Here is a 27,935-nt window from a genome sequence, read left to right as displayed (position 1 = left end):
GCATTTGAAAACATTCAATCATACACATATATTTTAAAAGCTGAGTTTCACTTTCAACTTTCTCACTGTCCTACTCCTCTTGGACCACCAGGTGGCAGTGTAGATCTTGATTCAGGTCAGCACTGCTGTGAGCCAAGCATGCCCTGAGGAGAGACACACAAAGACAGAGGAGGGACCAAGAGGTAAAAGTTAAGTGAAGCCAATGAAATGTGAGTGTAGTTTTAAATAAAAAAGCGATAACACTGATATTTAGTGGTCACTAAACACGTAAGGGAAAGGAAATGATAAAAACAGGTTAAATTTATAAAAAACAAAGGCAAGGGAATAAAATGCAAGACACGAGGAAGTTCTATTACTTTTATTTATTTACCATTTGTATCGTGTGAGCAGGTGCCACAGCAGATATGAGGGGACCGGAGGACAATTGGCAGAGCTTAGGGTGAGCCCGGGGTGTCAGGTGTGGCAGCAAGCACCTTTGCCCACCAAGGCATCTCACCTGCCCGAGAAGACACAATCTGAAACTCATGAGGAAAATGAAAAACCAAACAACTTCCAAATGATCTGCATATCATTCGTTCATGCAGGCACTATTGCCGTATGCACGACATTGCATCCAGCACTAAGGATGTGGCAAACGAGCAGGGTAAGAATCCTTTCCTAAGGACCTCATGGTCTACCTCGGGGGAAAGGCATTAGACAAAACATCCGTCTTAAAGGAGAAGCAGAGGGTGGTGTGTGTTTAACTGGGTTTCAGAGCCCAGGGAAGCTTTGTCTGAGAAATGTGTCAAACAGGAATAAGACCTTTCAGAATGAAAATGTAAGAAGGTCATGAAGGGGCTGTCGAGATGACTCAGTACTTAAAAACACTGACTGGCCGGGCAGTGGTGGCCTTTAATCCCAGCACTCCAGAGGCAGAGGCAGATGGATATCTGTGAGTTCGAGGCCAGCCTGGTCTCCAAAGCGAGTTCCAGGAAAGGCACAAAGCTACCCAGAGAAACCCTGTCTCAAAAAACCAAAACCAAAACAAAACAAAACAAAAAAAACAAACCACTCACTGTCCTTCCTATATGTAAGCTATTAAAAACACAATTATGTACTTTTTTACATTTATCTATTTGTGTGTGTGTGTGTGCGCGCGCGCCTCTCATGTCATGACATATTTGTGGAGGTCAGAGGACAACTTTCTGGGTTAGTTCTCTCCTTCCACCAGGTGGATTCTGGGGATCGAACTCAGGTTGATCAGTCTTGGCAGCAAGTGTCTTTATCCACGGAGCCATTTTGCTGGCCCCCAGTTGTACATTAAACAAGTGATGGGAAGATAGTTCACTAAAAAAGTACCACCAGTGAGCCATGACTTTAAAAATATGCAGCCAATCTTGTTGGCGACACAGCTGCAAACTAAACCTACTGTGAAGTTTCATTTGATACCTAAAAGAGAATCAGAAAAACTTTCCAAAAGTTATGAAAATCCATGCCTGCAAGGCTTTGGGAGAGGAGATATGCTCATGCATTAATGAAAGCAATGTAAATTGATCCAGTTTTTCTGAAGGGCAAAACAGTACCTTATTGAAAGAATCATAAATATACCTAACCCCTGACCAAGGCATAAAACTTATCCTGAGGAAAAAATGTTTAATAAAAAACAAAAAAATGACACATAAAATGTTTATTTTATGATAGTAAAACGCTGGGAGAAAGCTAAGATTCTTCTGACAGTACAGATCGTGGAGGGTATCTGTGGTATATTAAAATGATATACTCCAGTGACATGCTAAAATGATCAATATGAAAATGATATAAGAAGTAGACAGTATTTGGTTAAATAGTGTTACACAAAAGGGAACCTACCAGGGTGAACACGCACTCCGACTGTACTTTAAAAGAACTGTGAATGTGTATGGGTCACAGAGAGGAAAGCAAATGGGGGAATTTTTTAAAATGGTTTGAGAACAACAGACCTGCAAATTTTTCTGTAAAGTTGTTCAATACTAGATTTTAAAAAAAATTTTTAATGCTGTTAGAATGAATTTTTTTTTCCTAGGACCCTGAACTGCCTGAAAAAATAGTTACTTACCATTCTTCTAAACTTAGCATGTCAACTGACGACAGTGTTTCCATTAGTTACCTGAAATTTATTGGAAAAAAAAAGATATATATTGAGAAAGAGTCTCACTGTGTAGCCCTCACTGACCTGGAGCTCTCTCTATGTAGATCAGGCTAGCCTAGAAAAATCACAGAGCTCTGTCTCTGCCTCTTGGGTTCTGGAGTTTAAAGCCTGGGCCACTGTGCCTGTCTGAAACTGTAGTCAGAAAGGAAGAAACAGAATTGTAAAACCGATGCAAGTGATACCCAATGCTCAGTCCACCCTCAGGGAATGGTCCTCCCAGAGCTGTTCCGAGGTAGTGAGCAGGAAGGCACCGCAGCGTCCTAGCCATCAGCCAGAAAGAGACTTGGGAAACAGGACTATTGTGAGGAGAAGGAGGTTCAGATTAGGCTGTGCTCCTCCATCTATTGTGTAAAACACTGAGGTTTTCATGCTGGGCCTTACCCTGAGAGACTCCATTTTATAAGGAGCCCCTGACTATTGTGAGGTTGGAGGATGTGCCCCCCTGGGTCGACACCTCACTGCACCATTTTCCTGACACTACTCACCTGACACAGACTGAGAGGTGATGGTCTATTGCTAGGATAGAGAAGGATAAGTCGGGAATTAAGGAGCATGTGGGTTCATTAAAACTATGTCAGAAAAATTGAGCCCAACAACTTACCGGACACAACAATCCAAGGAAATGGCGTAACTCCCTCACCCGGACTTCATAAAGAGATAGACTCCTCGTCCTGAAACGGTGACAGCCCCACTCATCTGCTGTGTGACCACTAAATTTATGCATCAAGAGACTCACTTGGAGAGAACTCCCAACCATCGCTGGAGTTTAGCTTGGCATGGTCCCTTCTGTTAATACAGCTGACTCAAATTGCCGCCTTCCAGTCTAGTCCGGTGCCTGTCTGGTGTTGCCTCTGTTGGTCCACGCGTTTGTTCTTCAATTTGATTCCCCGCTTTAGCCTCTGCAGCTGGAATCAACTCCAGAGCTCCACTCTGACTGTGCAGCCTGACCCTACAGCCCAGCAGTTGGTGGGTCCTGAGAGGATGTAAGGTGTCCTCGGGGGAAGAAGGGAGTCAGGCATGATGGTTGAGAGAATCTTGTACCACTGAATGACTAGCAGCCAGGTTGCTTCTTTATTTATACTGATTCAAAAGACAAAGACAGACTCATGATTTAAGGTATAGATTACATCTTTTTCACTGGACATATGTATGATTTTCTATAACATGTCCAGGGGCGTAGGTTTAGTTACAATTAATAGGTACAGATAGAACAGATTTTGCTTTTTATCATAGTCCCTTAACCCTATTTCAAAGACTGTATTAGACTATTTTGTTAGGGCAAGCATTTTTAATATATAACAGCCTGTTTCCAGGCTAGCAGCATTTGTGGTTGAAAGGATTAGGTAAATAGAAAATATCAGAGCTAGTTCAGGTGAATTATCATGCCTTGAATAGTATACTATCAGTCCTTAGAGTACAAATTGTTATTCACTAATTAGCCTGTCATTGAAGTTTTAATTTTCTAGGAGCTTACCCTGCATATCCTTCTATTTAGTATATTACTTATTCAGCAAACTCTGAGCATAATGTAATCTGAGCAACTTTAATCTGTTGCTAAACTTCCTGGTTAGTTGGAGCATGTCAGTCTTCTTTAAGTTTACATTGCTTTAATCATCCTGTTTGAATTTGCTTAGGGGACCATGTACCAAGAAGATTCTGAAGTCATGGCCTCATAAAGAAAGTGTCCAGTGTCTTTGTGCTTATCACCATGTCCAGGGCATATGGAAGAGTTCCGAATAGGGCCAGAAAAAATTATTTTCCTAAAAGTGAGAGGGGGAAAGAGTTCAGGACTTTCCTCAAGAGACTCAGACATAATTTTCTCGGGAAAAGATATGAAATGAAGTATAATGTAGAAAGACCCCCAAGACTGCAACACGCAGAGACCAAAACCGGAAGTGAGAGACCGGATGCTGGCTATTGTAGCGTTAGGCTCAGCTCTGCGGGAACTGGGTCAAACCACTGGCTTTATGACTCTCACTGTTTCCAGTGGACATGGCTGTGCCAATAGATGGATGATAGATAGATTTACTGTGTGATAGATATATACTGTATAATCTGAGCACCAAGAGTAAGTCATTAAGATTAAAATAACAGAACTTATATTGGCCTCAGCCAGAGCTCCCAAGGAAAGCAGAGTTGTCTGGGAAATTGCTGCCCATGAAACCACAGAGCCTTAAGAATTTGTTAGTCAGTAAATTCAGACACTGTGGCAAGAGAGAAGTGTGTTTGTTAATGTTTCTAGAGTGAGACAAATTATATCTTCCAAAACGGTGTGTTGAAGTTCCGAGTCCCATGCTTGTGAATAAGATTTTATGAATTCTGCCAGCCTATGGGAGTCTGGGGGGGGGGATGGTTCAGTGAATAAGAGCTTGCTGTACAAGCCAGAGGACCTGATTTCAAATCCCAGCATCAACATAAAAGCTAGGAATGGCCATGTGTGCCTGCAATCCCAGAGCCGGGGGTCAGGGAAGGGTAGACACAGGCAGGTCTCTGGAGCTCCAGGTTAGCTAGCCTAGCTCAAACATGTGAGCTTCAGATTTGAGCAGAGACCCTCTCTCGAGAAAGCAAGATGGAGAACAATAGAGAAGACATCTGATGTCCTCCTTTGGCTTCCACACAGGGCTTAACAACTGAGCGCACACACATACCTACTTGTACATATGCCACATGTCCCAGTAAGGTTTTTGTCACCTTGATATATTGTCAATTAAGAAAATGTCCCCACCAGATTGGACTGTGGGGTATTTGCTTTGCTTCCTTCCTTCCTTCCTTCCTTCCTTCCTTCCTTCCTTCCTTCCTTTCTTTTTCTTTTTCTTTTTCTTTCTTTCTTTCTTTCTTTCTTTCTTTCTTTCTTTCTTTCTTTTTTTTTTTTTTGAGACAGGGTTTCTCTGTGTAGTTTTTGGTTTCTGTCCTAAATCTCGCTCTGTAGACCAGGCTGGCCTTGAACCTACAGAGATTGCCTGGCTCTGCCTCCCAAGTGCTGGGATTAAAGGCGTGTGGCCCCCCCGCCCCCCCCACCCCCCCACCCCTCCCCGCTTTCCAGCTGGGGTATTTTCTTGATTAGTGATTCATATGGGAGGGTACAATTCACTGTGCTCAGGGCCATCCCTGGGATGGAGGTCCTGGGTTCTATAAGAAAGCAGGCTTGCAAGCCATGAGGAGCAAGCCAGTAAGCAGCACTCCTCCATGGCCTCTGCATCAGCGCCTGCCTCCAGGTTCCTGCCCCGACTTCTTTCAGCAGTGGGCTGTTACCTGCAAGTGCAAGAAGAAATAAACCCGTTCCTCTCCAAGTTGCTTTTGGTCATGCAGAAATAGAAAACCTGGCTAAGACACCACATATGAGCATATGCAAGTGTTTTATCACTGTAACAAAGTTAAGATGGCTTATACTGGATTTAGTTGAGCTCTAACCCAAGGACCTCAAGAAACAGGAAATCTGTGCACAGGGAGATTTCGTGTAGACATGGGGAATCAAATCAGCTTGTGATGAGGAGGCAGAGACTGGAGTGTGATAAACTACCAGCCAACAAATGCCCAGGACGGAGGCAAACAAGAGGGCGTTTTCTTCCTTGGGTTTCCCACAGGAACCAACCCTACTAGTGCCTTAGTTTGGAATTCTAGACTCCAGGACAATGGAAACATCAATACCTATTGTTTTGAGTTATCCCATTTATTGGCTTTGTTACAGTACCCCTGGGAAATGAATCCAGAGGATTAAATGTGTTGTCTGGTGGAAATACCAACAAAATAAAAATGGACTGCAGCCGACTGTGGTCGCCAAGGCAGTGGTAAAATCAATGATTCATCATTTGTAGGCATGGGCATAGATGAAGTCTGCACCCCTAGTCAGAAAAGAGGCCAAGGGCATCAAATCCAGTGTACTGGATTTTTATGTATGTGGGTATATATGTATGTCTGTGCTCTATGTGAAGAAGGCATCAGATCCCCTGAGACTGGAGTTATAGATAGTTGTGAACCACCATGTGGGTGCTGGGAATTGAACCCAGGTCCTCTGAAAGAGCCCCTAGTGTTCTTAAAAGCTGAGCCATCTCTCCAGCCACAGTACATTGTTTCTTTTTGTGCTGACTTGCAACATAAGACCGACTTTTAAAATTTGTAGTGCTTTGTTGGAAATCAAAAGGACACTAATACTTGATGACATTTCAAAATGACATGAAATTTAGGCCTGTTAGATGGCCCAGTGGGTAAAAGCCATTGCTGAGTGAGCCTGACGGCCTGATCTCAAGAGCTGTCCTCCATACACGTGAAACACACACACACACACACACACACACACACACACACACACACACACACGGATTTAAAAATTTTAATAAAATTCAAGTTCTATGTCAGTAACAGGACCATGTTGACACAGTCACCCCCGTGTATTCTATGGCTACACACAGTAAATGCAAATACAAAAAGAAATTTGGTTCCCTAAGATGCAAAAGAAGGATGAGATTTTCTTCATTTTAATTTTTAAACACCTGTCAGGGCTCATTCTCTGCATATCCTTTGGAGATGTATAAAAAAACTTTTATAAAGCTCATTTAAAATCTCTGGTCAGTTTACCCCCTGGGAATGTTTTCACAAAAAACTGGTAGCCATCGCTTTGAAATGCAATTGTCAAAGAAGGCTGTGTTCTTATCTTCCAAATTCCCTAGGAGGGAAGAAGCCTGATTTTGGCTCACATCAACTCCAGAGATGAGAAAAATGTATTATTCCTTTGGATTAAAGGCAATTTAGATGGTCACCCCAATTACCAAGTGGATATGGGAGGAGCCTTGTGGGGTCACACGGTGTGTTTAAAATCTTTTTACTTGAGATCTGTTTTCGTTTATCTTAGAAAGTGTGGCTGATAACATTCAAAGGTGAGATTTCATTCTTCCTTCAAAATCTGTTCAGCAGATTGCTTATAATAAATATTGTTTTGTCTGAATAGACAGTCATAATAAATAATTTTCCTTTTTTCCCTCTTTACGGCAATACTTTCTGGATGGGTGGTGTTACCAGGGAAACTGGTATCCCTTCTTGGAGTTCTTAATTTCATTTGTAGAAGAATTTAAGAACGGACTCAGAAGAAAGCTTAAAGACATTTTGTTGTTGTTTTGTTTTTGGTTTTTTGTTTGTTTGTTTGTTTTGCTTTTTGAGACAGGGTTTCTCTGTGTAGCTTTGTGCCTTTCCTGGATCTTGCTCTGTAGACCAGGCTGGCCTTGAACTCACAAAGATTGGCCTGCCTCTGCCTCTGGAGTGCTGGGATTATAGGCGTGTGCCACCACAGCCTGGCATGCATTTTTATTAGAGCTTAAAAGGAAAACTGCAGGGTAAATAAACGGTAAACATCAACATCTTGGAGAGTAGTGATGGTGGAGGACAGCGAGAAAGCCAAGCTATTGGAGCTAAGCCTACAGGTTTATCAAAGGAGGTCAACCCCATGGCCAGATGTGTAGTTGAAGAGTTTCTCTCCTTGTCCCACCAAACCCCTGAAATCCTGCAGCCCACTTGTAAAATAAACACACAGATATTCATATTATTTAAACTGCTTGGCCATTAGCTCAGGCCTACCATTGTCTAGCTCTTACTCTTATATTTAGCCCATTTCTATTAATCTATACTTTGCCACGTGACTTGTGGCTTACCGGTGTCTTTATGTGTTGCTTGTCATGGTGGCAGCTGGCAGTCTCTCCTTCCACCTCCCAGAATTCTCTTCTCTCTTGTCCCACCTATACTTCCTGCCTGGCTACTGGCCAATCAGCATTTTATTTATATAGAGCGATATCCACAGCACAGATGGGAAAGGGTACTTCAAAGAAAGAGTAAGAAATCCCAAAGTGTTGGTGAGAGCATGCCCAGACTCACTCAGGTCAGTAGAGGAGGAGGAGGAGGGGGGGAGGAGGAGGGGAGGGAGGAGGAGGAGGAGGAGGAGGAGGAGGAGGAGGAGGAGGAGGGGGGGGGAGAGGGTGGGGAGGGGAGAAAAGAGGTAAAAAGAAGGAAAATGGTTACAGACAGACCTCACAGGGCCTCACGGTTGGTCTGTCTATAGTGAATGCACAGAAGGTAAAGTTTCTGGGAAGGAAAAAGTACATTATCTCATCAAAGGGTTAATTACTCATGCCATCTCATTAGCATAACACTGGGTAAATCTACCTTCCTGAGGGGTGGTCTCTTGGGTGATGGGCTAGCCCAACTGGATTAGTGATTATGTTTGGGGTAGCTTGTCTCCACCATTCACATGGGACATAGTCATCCATCCAGGAAAAACACCATACACATAAAATATTTTTTAACTTTTCAGCTAGTGGAGAGAGACTGTGGTACATATGTACAGTAGAATTTTCAGCTGCAAAGAAAAATAAAATCATGGCATGTAGGGAAACAGATGAACCTGACATCGTGATGTCAAATGTAATAAGCCAGATTTAGAAAGATAACAACTGTATGTCTTCTGTTATAGGCTGACTCTAGGGGTGTGTGTGTGTGTGTGTGTGTGTGTGTGTGTGTGTGTGTGTGCAGGTGCCCATGACATCCAGAAGGGGTAGAAGAAAGGCAGAAGAAACTGCCTCTACTTCCCACCTGTGGTGCTTAATCTCAGTTACCAATGTGATAAGATTGAAAATCACCCAGGAGATGAGCTTTGGGTATATGTGTAGGGTCATCTTGATTAGGTAAATGAAGGTGGGAAGATCTGCCCATTGTGGGTGGCACCATTCCCTAGGCTGTAATTGATTATTATTGGGAATAGGCAAAAGCACCTTGTCCTAACTACTTGTCATTCTGACTTCAGACTCCATTTTACCTGTAGGGTGAAGCAAATGTCAAGTTCCCAAGTCCTGGGGAGCTGGGAACTCTCCAATAGCTGACCAACCTCCTCCTTAAATAATATAAATAGTCTTTAGTTCTTTAGAAACATTATGGCTGTTCCTAACAACAAAAAGAACAAATGAATCTGATTGATTGGACTGAAAAGCTTATGGTTTTGTGTGGTTGATAACAGTGGACCACACAAGGAAAGCCCCTAATCTTTGACTCCTGATGGGTGGAAAATTGTAACTGTTGACCTGGCACAGGTTTGTGGGTTTTGTGCTTATAAACCTTGCTTCTACCCCTTCCCAGGGCTGCCAGGAGAATCAAGGCAGCCCTGATCGATCAGCGATCCCACTTATTATTAAAGACTTTGCTGTTTCACAGGCTCATAGGCGATGTCTCCTTCCTCGTGGTGTACAACAGACATGTCCTAACACTATTGAAAGGCAGAAGTAAGTCATCATAGGCATTCATCCCGCTCCTTGACTGTGGGTACAATGTGACAGCCCCCTCAGACTCTTGATGCCATCCCCAAATCTTGTTTCTGTGACTTCTACACTATGATGGATTGCAACCTGGAACTGTGAGCCGAAACAACCCCTTTCTCCCTCAAGCTGCTGTTGTCAGGGCATTTCAGCATAGCAACAGGAACCGTAACAGAGAGAGCAACACCCAACTGTAGTATTAGAGAGCCTGTATTACTCCTAGTTTGGAAATCCACTACTAGAGATTCCTGTACCAACAGACTGATCCTGGAGTTACACTAAGGACTCACCTCAGAGTGGAAAGGCACAGTGTTGATAGAAACTTTGTCTATAAATATCACTTTTATTGTGAGTGTAAGAAGGAACCAAACTGAAGCCATCTTGAATAAGCCTTCCATCTTGAAAAGTAGGGTGGAACAAGGTCTAAGTTCCTGAGACCTTCCCAGACCTCCCTGGGTAACTGACATCGTGACATCCTGGTTGGCAGGTTGAGATATGAATGGTGGGCAAGGTGCCCTGCCATGGTTGAGTAAACAAAGTAATGAGGACAAGAACACTGATTCACAGGAAGTGTTCCTAGGAAAGTCCCCTATCCCTGAATCCCAACTGGTGAGAAATGTAACTGTGACTTGGTACAGATGGTTGCAGTTTTTCTGCTTAAATATTTGCTGAAATGAACATTCAGGGACGCAGTCAGCTCCCGAGTTTGTACTGTTGTCCCTGGGCGTTAGTTTTTGCTGCCCAGTTCAATAACGATCTTGCTTTGTGTGGACTCTTGTGCCTGCTTGGGTTGTTTGGACTCTCGGACTCTACAACATGACTTTATTTCTTATAAGTTGATGGTGTGAGGAAAACGAGAAACCTTTTGCCCAACTCTGGAACTCTTAGGTTCTGGGAAAGAGGTTGCCAGTTTTCCTTGTGGTTTGGGTTAGCCAGAGACAGTCAAGGAAGAGTTGACAATATAACCCACCCCTCTGTCCTCTACTACGCCAGGGTCCAATGCTGTTTGGATCAGATGATGAGCGCCATCTGTAGGCAGAATGCTGAAAATTGGAGAAAGATTCCTGGAGACTGTCCAGCAGTATTAAAGATCAGGAAAAACAAAACAGCAAATGCTCTTCTCTGGGTCTCTGACCCTCTTTATACTGTTTCGGTTCTTTGGGATTAAGTAACAATAAGCAAGGTCTGTCTTTCTCCAAAGTTTCTCTGAACTTGACAGAGCCTAAGCTAGGACTTCTTCCTCTCACATCTGACAATCTTTAATGCAACCTCAGGTATATAAATCAAGCATTTACTGATAATAACTCATAAAGAAAGTTATTTTAAGACAATTCTTGAGTTCACATACACTTTTATCATTTACTAAAAATGGAAGCAAATTTGCATATTGCAACAAATGTATTTTTTACATAAAGAACTAAATCTTGGCTGAATATTTGCAGGACCTTTTCATTTTTTTTCAGAGTTAATGAATATTTTTTATTTCACAGTTGTCAATGTTGATAATCCTACTTTGAATTAAATACACAATATAAAATGGCAGATGCATGTTTTTGACCATTTCAGAAATAGTAGGAAATTCTGTCTTAATTCCCAAGCCAAAATTTGTTGAAAGGAATTTGATTTTATTTGTTTTTATTTTATGTGCATGGGTGTTTTGCCTGCATGTGTGTCAGTGCATCACATGTGTATGAAGTGACCACAGAAACCAGAAGAGTGTATTAGATTTCCTGGAACTAGGGTGGTTGTGAGCTGCCATATGGGTGCTGGATTACAACCTCTGAAATAGCTTTTTTTTTTTTTTTTTTTTTTTTGGTTTTTCGAGACAGGGTTTCCCTGCGTAGCATTGAGCCTCTCCTGGAACTTACTTGGTAGCCCAGGCTGGCCTCGAACTCACAGAGATCTGCCTGGCTCTGCCTCTCGAGTGCTGGGATTAAAGGTGTGTGCCGCCACCACATAGCTGAAAAAGCAATTTTTAAAACTAAGCATTCTACCATGATGCAATCCAAAGACAGACTAATTTGATAATTACACCAGGAACATATTAAAAGTCTGTTTTTGTTACTAAGATAACGTGTTTCTATAAGACAGAAACTTTTCAGGGCGGTGGTGGCGCATACCTTTAATCCCAGCACTCGGGAGGCAAAGGCAGGAGTATCTCTGTGAGTTCGAGGTCAGCCTCGTCTACAGAGCAAGTTCCAGGACAGCCACAACTGTTACATAGAGGAAGTCTCGAAGGAAAAAAAAAAAAAAAGAACAGAAACTTAGTATACAATAGAAACTGCAATTGGCATCATACCAAAGTCTCTCATCTGAGCTGAGGTGTTTCAGAGTGTTCCTTGGTGTCATCTGGTGTGAAGGCCTCTTCTGGAAAGTGCGTGCTCAGAACAAGGCTGCAGTGATTTCAGGAAACACGACACCGTTGAGCATGGCCATAGGCAATGTGTTATGCAATTGATTTTGAATTCATTTTGAGTCATTGTACCTTCAGAAGCCTTTCAGTATTACCAAACTTTTCACGAGCCTCTCACTGAGCTGTACCACCTTCAAACTGCAATCCTAGCTGTAAAAACGCATAGATTTCATCCAACCCCAGTCTTTGTTCACAATGCCTTGCTGCTGGCGCCTGGGGAGGTCAGGGCTGAGGCCACCAACGTCTTCCAGATCCCTTGTTTGTGCAAACATTTATGAATATGTAGGGCTTTTCTAGCTTCAAAATATTTAAATTTAAGAAACAAAAATAAAAACTTTCTGAGCCCAAACTCCCACCCCCATTCACTGCCTGACTCCCCATCTTTCTGTTCAGTCAACCTCTGGAAAGATCTGGGTAGGATTGCTATTTCTTCTCTCTCTCTCTCTCTCTCTCTCTCTCTCTCTCTCTCGGTTCCTTTTTTATTTAAATATATTTATTTATTAAAATTTTTTTTCACTTTACATACTAACCCCAGTTCCCCCTCCCTCCCCTTCTCCCGCCTCCTCACCTCCCTCCCACTCTACCCCCATCCACTCCTCAGAGTGGGTCAGGCCTCCCATGGTAGTCAACAAAGTCTGGCATACCAAGTTGAAAGAGAGCCTAGCCCCTCCCCATTGTATCAAGGCTGCACAAGGTATCCCACCACAGGGAATGGGTTCCAAAAGGCCAGTTCATGCTCCCGGGGTTAAGTCCTGGTCCTGCTGCCAGGGACCCCACAAACAGATCAAGCCACACAACTGTCACCCACATTCAGCGGGCCTAGTTCAGTCCCATGCAGGTTCCCGAGCTGTCAGTCCAGAGTCAGTGAGCTTCAACTAGCACTGGTCAACTGTCTCTGTAGGTTTCCCCATCATGATCTTGATCCCCTCTTCTTTTGTCTCTCGGTTTCTTGAGACAGGGTATCTCTGTATCTTTGGAGCCTGTCTTGGAACTTGCTCTGTAGACCGGGCTGGCCTCAAACTCATAGAGATCCTCCTGCCTCTGCCTCTCGAGTGCTGGGATTAAAGTCCTGCGCACCACCGCCGCCCAATCTGGCAAAGCTTCTCTTTAATCATGTCTCTGAAACTTTCTTGCTCATCCTGTTGAGTATACACACATTCACACCTGCACTACTTATTATTTATTCAGCCTCTTGCTTGGCCTACTCCTGGATGAACTTTTCATATGCTTCAACAAATCCTCCCTTCAGGGGCAGGTTAGAGCCCACCTTTTCTCCAGCCTCTCTGTAGTATGCAGATCTGGGAGTTTGTAGACACAGAGTGTTCACAGATGAGCAAACAGAATTCAGAAGCAGGAAAGACACGTCTAACTCTGATGGTTGGTCCCCTAGTGAGCAGGGAGCATCCCGAGAGGATCCTTTTGTGAGCCCCTTTCCTCTCATACAGTGTGGGTTTCGGGTGTACTGAAATTATTGTAGTGATGGAGGAAAGCTCGCTGTGGCCGGGGTGGAGTGTGGCCGGGGTGGAGTGAGGGCGGAGCCCAGCTAGGGAGCCGCTATGCAAGGTGCACTGGAGGCTGGAGTCTGGGGGACCGCCAGCTAGGCAGGATTGACACAGTTCTATTGAGGACAGGAGAAGAAAGTGGGGGACTGGGTGTGTCGGGGGCCCTTGTGTGTGTGGGGTGGGGTGGGGGGTGTTTGCAGTATTCCAATCCCGGCACAGCTGGGTGAAGATAGAAACTTAGGGCGGGGAGGAATTTCCAGGAAATGAAAGCGAAAGAGAAGTTAAAGTAAAACCCTGAGCAGCTTGGGCGACCCGGCAGTCGCCGTCACCCAGGCCAGCCAGGATGGCAGCGTCCGGGTCGTTCCCGCTGCTGGTAGAGGGGTCTTGGGGCCCCGACCCCCCGAAGACCTTGATCAACAAGTTGCAAATGTACTTCCAGAGCCGGAAGAAGTCGGGCGGAGGGGAGTGCGAGGTCGTCCAGCAGCCCGGGAGCCCGGGGCGCTTCCTGGTGCTCTTCTCCCCGGATGACGGTGAGGGGCGCGAAGGCCAAGGAAGGTCACCCCGCGCGGGGTTCGAGGCCACAGGTGCCAGGCCAAGAACTCGGCTACAGCCCCGTGGGAGGGGGAGATCCTGGGGGCAGAACCTGGGTGGCGAGCGCATCCCGGAGTGGCGGTTCCCTTTGCTCTTCCAGGCGCTTCCTGATGCTGTGAACCTTCCCGTTTCTCTCTCTCTCTCTCTCTCTCTCTCTCTCTCTCTCTCTCTCTCTCTCTCTCTCTCTCTCTCTCTCTCTCTCTCTCCCTCTCCCTCTCTCCCTCTCCCTTCCCTCCCTCCCTCCCCCCCCCCCCCTTTTATTATTCAGGTCGTGCAGGAAAAGAATGGAAAAACTTGAGTCCTGGGTCAGCTAGTATCCTGGGTCGCAATCGCAGGATTCTGGGGACGGGGTGTCTTTGGGGTGCGAGCTCGGGGAGGGAAGAGCCCTGGAGCTCTTGTGCCACAGCCTGGGGTCTTGTTCCTGCTTTGTCCTTCCGCCTCCTGCGGCCTGAGGTGGCTGTGAGCTTTGAGGCCCGGTGGGGGTGAGGGCATGGAGTGGGGGTTCCCTCATCGCTGGAAGGCCCCGGAACAATTGAGAAGCTGAACGTTCCCCACTTCTGTCGCAAATGGCAAGGGAGGCCAGCCTTGCTTGTTTGCTCAGATGGGTGAGCCAAAGCCCTAGACCTGTGGCTTCTAGAAGGCCACTTGGTTCCCACAAGAGATTTTGTAGCTTAGGGTCATCCTCAGAATGTAGCAATTCCTCCTTCCTGTCCCTGGATTTGGAGAAGCACTTGGGCCAGAGGAGACGCAAGGAGGCCAGGCTATAGGCAAGGTAAGGGCCCATCAGGGGTCCAAGAAGGAAAAATGACAGGTTTTCAGAAAGCTTGGGTAGGAGAGCACAAGAGACCTGCATGGCGCCGACCCCTTCCGGAAAGCAAGAATCATGTTATCCTAGGCTTGATTTCACTTTTCCTACAGCAGTGGTTCTCAACCTTCCTCCTGCTATGACCCTGTAATACCCTACAACCCTATTATACATGTGGTGGCACCTAACCATAAAATTATTTTCGTTGTTACTTCAGATCTGTAATTCTGCTACTGCTATGGATCGTAATATAATTATCTCTGTTTTCTAATGGCCTTAGGCGACCCCTATGAAAGGGTGGCTCTAGCCTTGGAGGAGTCGCCACCCACAGGGTGAGAACGACTATAGAAGGTTCCCAGTTTATTCCAGCTGTCCATACCCCAGTAGACATGACCCTTATGGAGTGTGTTCTTCTCTAGAGCTGTCCTCAAACGTTGGTGGCATGTTAGGGGCACAGACTACTGCATCCTGCTCACAGGGAGGATGGGGTAACTAGACACAGTGAGTGTGGGAGTGAGTGGGGAAGCATGTGCCACCAACCCTCTGAAGTGACCAGGACATGCTGAAGTCTGCAAAAATCTCCGTTGTTTATTGAGAACCTCAACTCACCAAAATGGAGAGAATATATAAGATATTGGTAGTATAATGACATACACAGTGTGGGAAAAAATGGTTGTGGTGATACAGTTCCAGTTCTAGCCTTCACAACAGACCTCTGGGCAGGTGAGGGGAAGGCTGGGCTGGGCTCACCTCCCAAACATCAAAGGCACAACTTTCTCCCTCCGGGGCTTCCAGCCCACAATCCCTCTCTTCTTCCAGATGGCTCAGGTGATCCCTCGCATTTTACTCCCAACACAGATGACTCAAAACATATTAAAATGTATCGTTGTTGAGCGTCAGTCTTTAGAGTGACTAGATTTCCATTCACTTTTGGTTTCCTATTCGAGGCACTGCTCCCTGAGCAACAAGTCAGCTGGAATTTCCCTGCAATAGATTTGCCCTTGCAGTCCCAGGGCAAATACTGTTGAGCATGTATGTCTTTTTTCCCCTTAGGACATGGAGTTATACTCTCAGACCCAAACTCAAATCACTGTAAACCCCATTTCAGATGTGCACACTTTATCATACTTTCTAGTCCTAAATGGGCTCCTGTTTAGTATGTGAGGGCCTAGGTATTCTTGAAGTAAGGAAACTAATCTTAAAAAAAAAAAAAAAAAAAAAAAAGATTTGGCTGGGTGGTGGCAGATGCCTTTAATTCCAGTACTCGGGAGATGGAGGCAGGCAGAGCTCTGTGAGTTCAAGGCCAGCCTGGTCTACAAAGCAAATGCCAGGACTGTTACCCAGAGAAACTCTGTCTCTGTCTCTAAAACCACACACACACACACACACACACACATTTATTTCTATTGTATGTGTGTGGGTGTTTGCCTGTTTGTCAGTCTATATACCACATGCATGCAGTGCTTGCAGAGGCTACAAGAGGGCAGCAGATCCCCTGGAACTGGAGTTACAGATCTTGTAGACTGCTATGTGGTTGATGAGAACTGAATCTGGGTCCTCTAGAAGGGCAGCCAGTACTCTTAACCCTAGAACCCACCACCTTCTTAACTGAACACAGTTGACTTGAGACGGGCACAGGGGAGAGGCTAGATGACAGAATTTTGACTCCTCTGAGATTCACTTTCTTCTTCTTCTTCTTCTTCTTATTATTATTATTATCCTTCTTCTTATTATTATTAATTTTATTTTATGTGCATTGGTGTTTTGCTTGCATGTATGTCTGTGTGAGGGTGTCAAATCCTGGAGTTACACACAGGTGTGAGCTGCCATGTGGGTGCTGGGAATTAAACCCCAGTCTTCTGGAAGAGCAGTCAGTGCTCTTAACCACTGAGCCATTTTTCCAACCCCACCCCCTGTAGCTGGAAGTTTTCCTGTGTCCTGCCCTGTCTGCAGCTGCTCAGACCCAAGTAAACACACAAAGGCTTATATTAACGAAAACTGCTTGGCCATTAGCTCATGCCAACTACTAACTAGCTCTTACATTTAAACTAACCCATTTCTGTTCATCTATATGTCACCACGTTTTCTTTTCTTTCTTTCTTTCTTTCTTTCTTTCTTTCTTTCTTTTTTTTTTTTTTTCAAGACAGGGTTTCTCTGTGTAGCTTTGCACCTTTTTCCTGGAACTCACTTGATAACCCAGGCTGGCCTCAAACTCAAAGAGATCCACCTGGCTCCACCTCCCAAGTGCTGAGATTAAAGGTGTGTGCCATCACTGCCCTGCCTCATTTTCTATGGCTTTACCTGTGTGCCATTACATGCTGCTCCCTGGACAGCGGGCTGGCATCTCCTGACTCAGCCTTCCTCTTCCCAGAATTCTCCTTGTCTGCTTATCCCGCCTATACTTCTTGCCTGACTACTGGCCAATCAGCGTTTTATTAAACCAGCGTACAAAAGCATTATCCCACAGCAGCCCCCCTTCACTTTCTTCTTGGGAATACTGCTATTGCCACTGTGGCCCTCTGGCAATACTTGTGTCCATACATATTGCATACAATCCAAGAAGAGGCAGTCATGTTTGGATACCTTGGATGGACTTCACCAAAGTCCAGGAAAGAAGAAGAGGGATGCAACATAGAGATGCATGACATTAGGCAACTGGCTTCCAGTTAGGTCACACAGTCCTCAGTCCCCTTACCAGCCCCATACAGCTTCTCTGGAAACTCCTGACTAGTCATAGAGAGTCCCCTGTTCCTTCTGGATGAACATCTAAGTGAAGTCCATTTGGCCTGCCCTCTTCGTGGCTGAGGTGGGAGAACTGTCATGTCTCCCTTTATGATAGGCTCTGAGCTCATCCGACGAGCTGCCCATCAGAGAACATTTAGCAGCAACTGTGAACAGAAAGGTTCTGGTAGCTTTCTCCTTGATCTGTCTGTGGGCCAGGGACCTCCTGTACCTTCCTGGTTCTCCATGGTCTGAGCTACTCAGATTTCCCTCTTCTCTCTCTGGCTGCTGTTTCTGATGCTTACAGTTTACATTTTCATAGCTCTCCATGTGATGGACAGCATTCCTTGATCCTTTCAATAGCGAAAACTCTGCTCCAGAGATGTTTATTTCTTTACTCAGCTAGCTAGTGGGTGAGTTGGAAATCAAATGGCAAGTCTTTGGATTCTGTTCAGTTTTCATTGTAGTTCAGCTGTCCAGTGTTCTAATTCTGTGTTTTGTTTTTCTTTTATTTTTCAAAATCTTCTACTCCATTTTTTTCCTGCTCCCTTTACTACCAAATATGGGTTGTTTATCACTGCAGGCTGCAGTGTTAGTTGAAGTGGCTGGACTCCTGTTCATTCTGATAGTGGCCAGCTGGGTCACCTCCCTAAAACATGGCTCTCATCATACCATGTACCTAGTTATCCTTGTAATTATAAATATTCCTAACGTCAGCACCTACTGAGTACAGTACAAGTACTGAACTACTAAACTGTATTTCTTCAACACATGCACTTACTGACTCAAAACAATTCCTGTTACCCTCATTAGTCAATAAGAAGACTAAGGCTTTGTAAGTGGATTTGTTTAGCAGGATGCCAACGGTGTTCACCAGCAGTCCATTGTTGCGAGATAATCATCTTGAATAGAGGAAGGGTTTATCTGGGCTCAACAGTTTTTGAGGTTTTGGTCTACAGTCACTTGGCCTTCTGCTTTGGGGCCAATGGCACAAGGCAGCACACTGTTGAGAACTCTTGGCTATGAAGTGATAAAGAAAGGAGGAAAGGGCTGGTGTCCCAGGATCAAGCTCCCCTCACCCCCGACCCCCACCCCTGGAATCTAAGTTCCTTCCTCTAGGCTCCACTTCTTCTTCTTCTTCTTCTTTTTTTTTAAAGATTTATTGCCGGGCGGTGGTGGCGCACACCTGTAATCCCAGCACCTGGGAGGCAGAGGCAGGTGGATCTCTGTGAGTTCAAGGCCAGCCTGGTCTATAGAGCTAGTCCAGGACAGGCTCCAAAGCTACAGAAAAACCCTGCCTCAAAAAACAAAAAAACAAAACAAAACAAAACAAACAAACAAACAAAAAAAAACAAAACAAAACAAAAAAAAAGATTTATTATTTATTACATATGCAGTATTCTGCTTGCATATATGCCTGCAGGCCAGAAGTGGGTGCCAGATCTCATTACAGATGGTTGTGAGCCATTATGTGGTTGCTGGGAATTGAACTCAGAACCTCTGGAAGAACAGCCAGTGCTCTTGACCGCTGAGCCATATCTCCAGTCCCTAGGCTCCACGTCTCAAAGCTTCTAGCACCTCCCATTAGACAATGACCTGGCAACCATGTTTATAATCTCAAGGCCCTTGGGGAACACTCCATCACTAAGCTGACGCAATGAATATTAAGAAGTAATCCGGGCATGACAGAACATGCTTTGACCCCAGCACTTGAGAGACAGAGGCAGGCCTCTCTCTGTGAGTTTGAGGCCAGCCTGGTCTACAGAGCAAGTTCTAGGGCAACCAGGGATACATAGTAAGACCTTGTCTCAACAAAACAACAAAACCCCACAACACCCCAGTAAGTTTTAGGGGCAGGGGAATGGTTCACTAGGTAAGATAGCTTGCTGTGTAAGTGTGAGGGCCAGAGTTTGAATCTCCAGCACCCTCATAAACAGCGGAACATGGCTACATGTGCCCCATGTAGAGTACAGATCCCAAGAACTCTCTGGCCAGCAAGCCTAGGCAAAAGGACAAGCTTCAGGTTCAGTGAGAGACCTGGTCTCCAGGCCAGAAGGCAGAGAGATGCAAGGAAATACCCAGTGTCCTACCGTGGCCTCCACATCACCAGTGGCACACACTTCTCCATGTGGACCACTTGTACACAGCATGAATAATGCACACAGAATAAGGTTAAAGGTGAAATTCTAATCCATTTGATAAAGTTTCCTTCTTTCCAGGAGCTTGCTTCTTAGAGAAACCGGATGAGCTGCTGGCTCATAGTGGTGAAGTCTGTAGAAATCATGAACTAATTATGTAAGGAAAATTGCTTGCAATTTGGCTTAAAAGTTTTTTTGTGTGTTTTGTTTTGTTTTTCACTCTTCAGTTCGGCAGAATGTTCTGGAGAAAGAGAATCATGAGTTAGTGTGGCAAGGAAAAGGGACATTCAAGTTAACTGTCTGGTTGCCTGAAGACCCAGGTGAAGCCTCAGTCTCTAAGGAAGCAGTTCCAGAAGAGGTAAGGATACCTATGAGAGACACAAAAGGACACAGGGTATTATTCCAAGGTGTGTGGGATTCTCCGTGATGAAAATATGGTGAAGACATGCCGGGTGAGGTGGCCCCCACACCTTTGATCCCAGCACTCAGAAAGTAGAGGTAGGAGATCTCTATGTGTTCAAGGCTAGCCTGATTTACATAGTGAGTCCAGACCAGCCAAGGCTACATAGTGAGACTGTATTTTGAAAAGAAAAGAACAGGAGAATGGTAGATGAAGGCCTCAGTCACACTAGCTTGAGAATGGCAGCTTGGAACTGTGGAGCAGGAAGGGCAGTAAACAATGGAGAAGCAGCCATTTTTTGACACTTTTGGAAGAGTCGAGGTTTTGTGGGGTACAATAGTAATAAACTTGGGGCGTCAAAGTTTGCACCTATTTGTCTTGGTTTCTTTATAACCAGAAGCCTGCCATTTTGTTTTTGTTGTCTTGAAAGGCCAGCAGTCCACGCTGTGTGTGCTGTTCCCTCAGTTGTGAAGAAGATTGCCAGGGACCTCTGTGTAGCACATGCACCATGCTCATACAGTAAACATACAGCTTAGCCATGGGCTAAGCTGCCTTACCCTTGGCATGAGCTGGAGACGCTTGTGTATGTCTCATTTCATCAATGACTGTTGTGACCAGCAGAGAAGACACGCTGTAACATGGTAGCCTCTGATCCATTCACCAGCCCATTACCCAAATGTGTCATTATCATTTCAATTTCAATTAACTTACATCTCCAGTCCGTCCCAAGAGGTGTTTTATTTATATATGAAATGATTTGTAGTTGCTGGGTGCTGGTGATATACACCTTTAATCTCAGCACTCGGAAGGCAGAGGCAGGTGGATCTCTGTAAGTTCGAGGCCATCCTGGTCTATAAAGGAGGTTCCTGGACAGCCAGAACAGTTAGTTACACAGAGAAACCCTGTCTTGAAAAAACAAACAAAACCAACCAACAAACCAACCAACCAACCAAACAAACAAAAAGAAATGTTTCTTGTATTAATGCTGTCTTACTGTTTGGGTTTTAGGAATCCAAGACAAAAAAAGGCGCTGCGGAACCAGGTAAGTCTCAGCTAAGGCGGTCCTAGTGTTCACCAGGCAGTTTTGTGTTTATTAAACAGGTTGCTAGGGAGATCTTCCCTCTAGATCCACACCAGGCAGGATCTGCTCAGCTCAGAGCCGCCTGGCATTGCGTCATCTTTCCAGTTTCAGCCAGATGTGTATGAAGCATTCCCTGAGGGAGCCCGTTCAGCTCTTCAGGCTCCCGTCAGAGGAACAAGACCAGTTCTTTCTGGTGCTGGGAGATGTTTGCAGCTGAGGAGAGGCAAGGAAGACCTTGGAGGTGGATACTTGTGCTTGGGTGGCCAGTCATAGCAAGGATAGGACACGTAATGGATGCTTGCTGTGTGCTTCTTGGGTAGTAGTGCTCTGTGAGCATTTGGTGTGTCTTAGGTGGACCCCAGCTTCCCAGCTCATCTTTCCTCATCTGCTGCAGGGAACAGCCAGCACTGGGTCTGGGGAGGAGGGGGTCTCCTGTTTCACTAGTGGGTGGGCAGGCCATGTCCTGCCCCAGACTTAAATAAAAGAGCAACTAATAATACCTTTATAAAGGCTAACAAATGAAGAACCAGGCTGAGTAAGATAAGCAAGAACAACCCCAGAGATGCAGACATCCAAATCTTAGGGAAAGGAATTCTTTCTTTCCCCCATCCCTCGGCCTTCTGCCTTCTCTCTGCTGGCCAGAGAGTTCTTGGGATCTGCCTATCTCTTCTCCCTATACCGGGCACATGGAGTGATGCCAGCTATTTATGAGGGTGCTGGAGATTTGGACTCTGGCCCTCACACTTACACAGCAAGCTGTCTTACCCAATGAGACATTCCTCATTTGTAGCTGGAGTTTTCCTGCCTGGCCCACAGTCAGGACAAATCTCTCTCACCCACCAGGCCTACAGTTGCTCAGACCCAACCAAGTAAGCACACAGAGACTTACATTGTTTACAAACTGTATGGCCGTGGCAGGCTTCTTGTTATCTACTTCTTCTATCTTAAATTAACCCATTTTTATTAATCTATACTTTGCCACGTGGCTTGTGGCTTACCAGTACCTTACATCTTTCTTATCATGGCGGCAGCTGGCAGTATCTCTCTACCCAGCCTTCCACTTCCCATAATTCTCCTCTTCCTTGTCCCATCTACCCTATCCTTCCTGCCTGGCTACTGGCCAATTAGCACTTTATTTATTTTAACCAATCAGAGCAACACATTTGACATACAGAACATCCCACAGCACTCATTAATACTGTTATAGTGTTAATCTTTAACCTGTTCTTTTGTTTTGCATGAGTATTTCAGACACCCTTGATCTCCTCCAGTGAGACCAACAGTAGTTCTCCAACTCAGTGAGGATCCATGAGCCTCAGCTCTAGGCCGTGTGCCAGCAACACAAAGATGAAGAAAGCTGTGCCCTGCTTTTAGAAGCTTGGTTCTGGAATTACAGTCTAGTACTTGAGAGATACATATGAGGGATGATGCACATTCCTCAAAAAGACAAAGGAGGGGGGAGAGAAAAGTAATAAAATTGAATTAGTGATAACAACAACAACAACAAATAAAAAAAATGCTATTTTTAGTTGTTAATTCACTAACAACAACAACAAAACCACAATAGTACATTTTAGTTTTTTTTAAAACAATTTATTTATTCTTATTTTATGTGCATTAGTGTTTTGCCTGGATGTTTGTCTGTGTGAGGGTGTTGGATTCCCTGGAACTGGAGTTCCAGACAGTTGTGAACTGCCATGTGGGTGCTGGGAATTGAACCCAGGTCCTCTGGAAGAGCAGCCAGTGCTCTTAACCGTTGAGCCACCTCTCCAGCCCCACATTTTAGTTTTTAATTCATTAAAGCAAAAGCTCCACTGTCCGACATTTCCATTCAGCGGAGTTAGCCAAGAGATGGGATTGGGGGAGGGGAGGGTTGTCTCAGGATGATTCATAAAACCATGATTTAATTAATACCTTACACTTGTTGTCATTCCCAAATTTATCAGATGACTTGGATACAACACAATCTCCCAGCGACAGATCAGAAACAAGGGACGATGTCCCCAGAGAATGTGAAAACATTTCCTCCATGGTGGCATTTGAAAACGTGCCCGAGAACATGACTGACTTTGTGCTGACCATGCTAGTGGAGAATGTAAGTGGTCTCACCAGTGATGACTTCAAGCTGGAAGTGATCCGAGATTTTGCCGTCGCTGTGGTTACCTTTCAGAAGCCTATAGGTGAGCCCCTGGGGGCGGGGCGGGGGGAAGCTGCATCCTCAGGTGTCTGTGCGCCACACCCCAGAATTTGAGACATCTCTGAAAGTTTGACTCTTGGTTGTAGTGCATAAACAAGGCCTCTCATTCAATACAGATGCCTTTCCCCTCAGATTTCGGAAAGAGAAACAAATCCATTGTGAGATCCAATTTGGGTATGTTTAATAGACTGCCCTTTATTATCTGATTGCTTGAGTGGATGGGTGGGGTTGGGGAGAAATAGGAAGTGCAAGGTGATTTCAAGTGGAGGAGTTTGAACTCTCTCTTATTTCCCCGGGAGGAGTTAAGAATGGACACACTTACTGGAAGACAATAATGCCAACAAACTTACCCTTAGTGCTTGCTGTAAGTAAGTCAGGCACTCGCTAAACCCTTCCGTGTTAATTTATTCATTCCTTTCAACAACCCTATGACAGGGGCGCGATGTTGCTGAGAGATGGGGGGACTGGAGTGTAGCCCGGGTAGCTGATCTCCACTCCCCTTTCCTGGTCACACATGCAGAGATGAGGGAGCCCACTGAATGGGGAAGGTGACTGTCCCAGCTAGCAGGATGGCAGAGCAGGAAAAGGCACCACCACCAAGCCCGACAGCCTGAGTTTGATCCCGGGGACTCATACAAGTTGTCCTCTGTCCTCCAAATGCACACACACACATGCACTTACGTGTGCACATGCATAAACACAAAAAAGGAAATTAGTGCTCTGTTAGGTCATTGTCACAAGCAAGACCCAGCTCCACCCAGAACAGGGCAAATTTCCAAGTCCAAGCCCCCCGTCTCATGGCTGTGGTGGGGTGTCAGTCAAGCTGACTGTGTGGTATGGTCAGAATTCTAGCCCTGTTACTTAACTGGGTGTATGAAGCCGACCAAGTTATTATTTTCTCTGTTCCTTATCCACTCATCCATAAAACAGGGATGATCATACTTAACCTAAATTCCTGTGAAGGTTAAGTGAGATGATTCTTAACATAGTAACTGAGGCATGGTAAGGATTCGATAAAAGGCACTATTATTATTTCATATTTATTATTACTTCTTATAAAGGGAAGCTTAAAAATTTGTTTATGTACCACATGCATGCAGTACCTGAAGAGGCCAGTAAAGGGCATTGGATCCCCTGAAACTGGAGTTACAGATGGTTGTGGGCTTCCAAGCAGACGCTGGGAACTGAATCACAGTCCTCGCCAAAGGCATCAAGTGATGTTAACCTCTGAGCCATCTCCCTAGACCCACAAGGGAAATTTGAATTTAAATGATCTTGCTTCTGTTCATTGAGCAGCAATCTGGAATACATACTGTGTTAGCTTTCTGTTACTGTAACAAATACTTGAGGTAGTCAGCCTCCAAAAGGATTGTTCTAGTTCACGGTTTTGGTGGCTTCAATTCATGACCTGTTAGCCCTGTTGCTTTGGGGCTTATGGTGAGGCAGATGGAAGATTGTTTGTCTCAGTGGTGGTGGTGGTGAGGGAGACAGGGTCATCTCGTCCCCTTCTTCCGCACTCTAGAACAGGAACATTTCCCACAGGCCTCACTCGTTAAAGGATCCACTATTCTCAGCAGCACCAGCAGAGGACTAAGCCTTTTACCACATGAGCCTCTGGGACAGTTTTGCTCCAAACTATAGCCTCTGTTAGGGTCCGGGTACCAGTTTAGGGTCTAAGGCCCAAAGGTGAAGAAAATCATAGTTCTCTCACTAGAGGAACTCTGTCTGGGAGGAGGAAGGAGGCATGTGTGTAAATGAATGATGAAGAGGAAAGAGAAGTCGTCTCTCAGCTTAGTAACCTGAGGCGGGGGGGGGGGGGGGGAGACTAGAACGTGCATGGTTGTGCTCACCTGAGCGTGTCCTCCAGCAGTGTCACCTGACCATCTCCAAACGGCACCAAGCTTGTTCATGCGGCCACTGCCTACCTCCTCTTATCCATTTGGCACCCCCCCCCCCTTAGTCTTCAAATTAGAGACCACAGAGAGACCATATACACCCCGAGTCTGAGTCCCAGTGTTATCTGCTCCTCATTGGAGCTCCAAAAGGCAATTCATTTGTGTTCATGATCCACACCTCCCCGCTGATACACAAGCAAGGAAGGACCTGTCTTCATTTCCCAGATCCCAGCACAAAGTTTGGTGCACCACAGGCCCACCATCCACCCTGCCAATCTAAGAGACGATTAGGCGGAGTCCGGAAGGATAAATAGGAGCAACTGAAAAAACGGAGGAGGGCTGCAGACACAGCGCTATTTTGGTAGGGTGGTTCGAGTTGATCCTTGGCATCACAGTAAAATAAAAGTACCCTGTCTCCCCTGTGGGATAAGGGCACTGCACACACAGGTACTGCACACACAGGCACTGCACACACAGGCACTGCAGTCATGAGCACTGCACACACAGGCACTACAGACACATGGGAACTGCACACACAGGCACTGCAGGAACTGCACACATGGGCACTGCAGACAAAGGGCACTGCACACACATGGCACTGCACACACAGGCACTGCAGACATGGCACTGCACACACTGGTACTGCACACATGGGCACTGCAGACAAGGGCACTACAGTTGTGAGCACAGCACATACAGGCACTGCAGACATGGGAACTGCACACACAGGCACTCCAGACATAGGCACTGCAGACATGGGCACTACAGGTGTGGGCACTGCAGACACAGGCACTGCACACACAGGTACTGCACACACGGGCACTGCAGATGTGGGCAGTTGTATATACAAACACAAAAGAGGAGAACTTTAAAAACACGACTAGTTGTTTTGTTGTTGCTGGCTTTTTTTTCTCTCCAGAGACAGGGTTTCTCTGTATAGCCCTGGCTGTTCTGGACCTCTCTATGTAGCCCGGGCTGGCTTCAAACTCACAGGGATCCGCCTGTCTCTGCCTCCTGAGTGCTGGGATTAAAGGCGTGTGCTATCAGCACCTGGCTCCTGACTAGTTTATTTTTCCTTTGTGTGTGTGTGTGTGTGTGTGTGTGTGTGTGTGTGTGTGTGTGTACATGAAAATAAAACTGAAAGTGCCCTTGGCTGTGTGTTTGGAGTCAGTAACCTGGCTGGGGCTGGGGCTCCTGCCTGCTGGCGGAGTGGGTGTCAAGGGTCTTGAGGAAATGGGGGGAAGGGTGGCATTGTGAGGCGTGCTCTCAGGAGGGTTGGCTAAAGGAGAGCTCAGTGGCAGAAAATTCAGCAATTGGCTAGTTCCCCCTTCTCAGTGGTAGCCAAGCCATTGCTTCCATACATATTAGAGATGTCATCGAAAATTTTCTCATTTTATTTTTGTTTTGTAGATACCAGAAAATTTATTATTGATTGTAGCGGTCACCACTCGAACCGACGACTGCAGCTTGTGCCGAGACTTCTGGAAACAACGAATGTAGTTAGGGTGGAAAACCTGCCTCCAGGGGTGGATGATTACCAGCTGCAGCTCTACTTTGAAAACCCTTCCAATGGGGGCGGAAGAGTTGCCCGGGTTGAGTGTTTCCCGGAAGAGAGTTCGGCACTGGTTGAGTTTTGTGACAGCAAAGGTAATGTGTCTTGGCCTGCCACCCAGCATAACCTGGATGGTTGGCCATTTCAGCAGTTACTTCAACCCGAGTGCGTTTGTCTGTTCATCCGTCAGAAATGGCACCAATCATTCATTCATCTGGATTTGGTGCAGAATAGGGCAGCAAGGCACGCCCTGGCGAAGCAACACAGGCTGATGAGAGGCGAGGGAGAGCCTCTGGTGATTCCCGCCTCTGACTGGAAATGTCGCCATTGTAGGAACTGTTGACAGGCTGTACTCACAAAGAGATAGCTGTGGGTTGTAGGTCCCCCACATTGATCCTCAAATTGACTTCAACGTGTTTAGGTAAAGGTGGACTCAGAAGCATGTAGAGTTCTGCAGAGCATGTCTGTTTCTCCCTTCTGCTGTCCCTGTGCTGAGCCAGGACATCGTGGGGACCATTTCTCATGACCTCAGGCACGGGCCCAGGAGACTGAAAGTCATGTTGACGACATCTGCAATGGTCATCGTGAGTCAGAGAGACTTGAGTTCCAATCCTGATCAGTGCTCACTGGCTTTGTGACCTTTAGCCCTCAAACCTACCTTCCATTTTCTCGTCTGTAGAGTTAGCACAGCAGGAATTATCTCAGAAGAGTTCTGGAAGGACTCAATGAAATAATCCCTGAACAGTGCTTGGCCTAAGGTGCTGAGTCTATGCTAGAGGTCACTCAGGCTGTCCTGCCTCTCTGGAGCCCCTGTGGGAGGTTGGGTCTCTGAAGGTCACATTTTTTTCCCTCAGGCCTGATACCCGCCCTAGGACAGAGTCCTTCATTAGGGCACTATATTTTAACATCTTTCTACCATGAGTGCTGTTTAAATCCAAGTTGTTGCTGGATTGACTCTAATCCATGCAGATACTACTTCCCCTTGCCCATCAACTAAAACAAAGTCAGGCGAGTCCTGGAGAAAGAGAAAGAGAATGAGAGCGGGTTGTGGTGATGACTGTCCCCTGTCCCAGTACCCACAGTCGAGGGAGATTATAATGAGGAGGGCCTTACTAAATTGTGACTTCTGGGGCTGGGCTCTCCAATGACTGTGAGGGTGATTTTGATTTGGTATAGAGGCA

At 45.7% G+C, this 27,935-nt stretch overlaps 1 protein-coding gene across 1 annotated transcript in view; it reads left to right on the top strand.

Annotated features, from left to right (window-relative positions):
- The first annotated feature begins 13,590 nt into the window (after positions 1-13,590).
- The window catches only part of Parp14 (poly(ADP-ribose) polymerase family member 14), a 31,915-nt gene continuing 17,570 nt past the window's right edge, over positions 13,591-27,935 (top strand). The window contains exons 1-5 of the mRNA XM_036204029.1: positions 13,591-13,904; positions 19,857-19,987; positions 21,038-21,071; positions 23,057-23,290; positions 26,613-26,849. Coding sequence (XP_036059922.1) covers positions 13,718-13,904; positions 19,857-19,987; positions 21,038-21,071; positions 23,057-23,290; positions 26,613-26,849 — 823 coding nt within the window. The 5' untranslated portion in view covers positions 13,591-13,717. The remainder of the gene's footprint in view (positions 13,905-19,856; positions 19,988-21,037; positions 21,072-23,056; positions 23,291-26,612; positions 26,850-27,935) is intronic.

This window comes from Onychomys torridus, chromosome 12 (genome assembly GCF_903995425.1).
Source record: "Onychomys torridus chromosome 12, mOncTor1.1, whole genome shotgun sequence".
In the NCBI taxonomy this organism is placed as follows: domain Eukaryota; kingdom Metazoa; phylum Chordata; class Mammalia; order Rodentia; family Cricetidae; genus Onychomys; species Onychomys torridus.
Note: the sequence above shows the minus strand (reverse complement) of the source record. Positions and strands in the feature narration are given on the sequence as shown.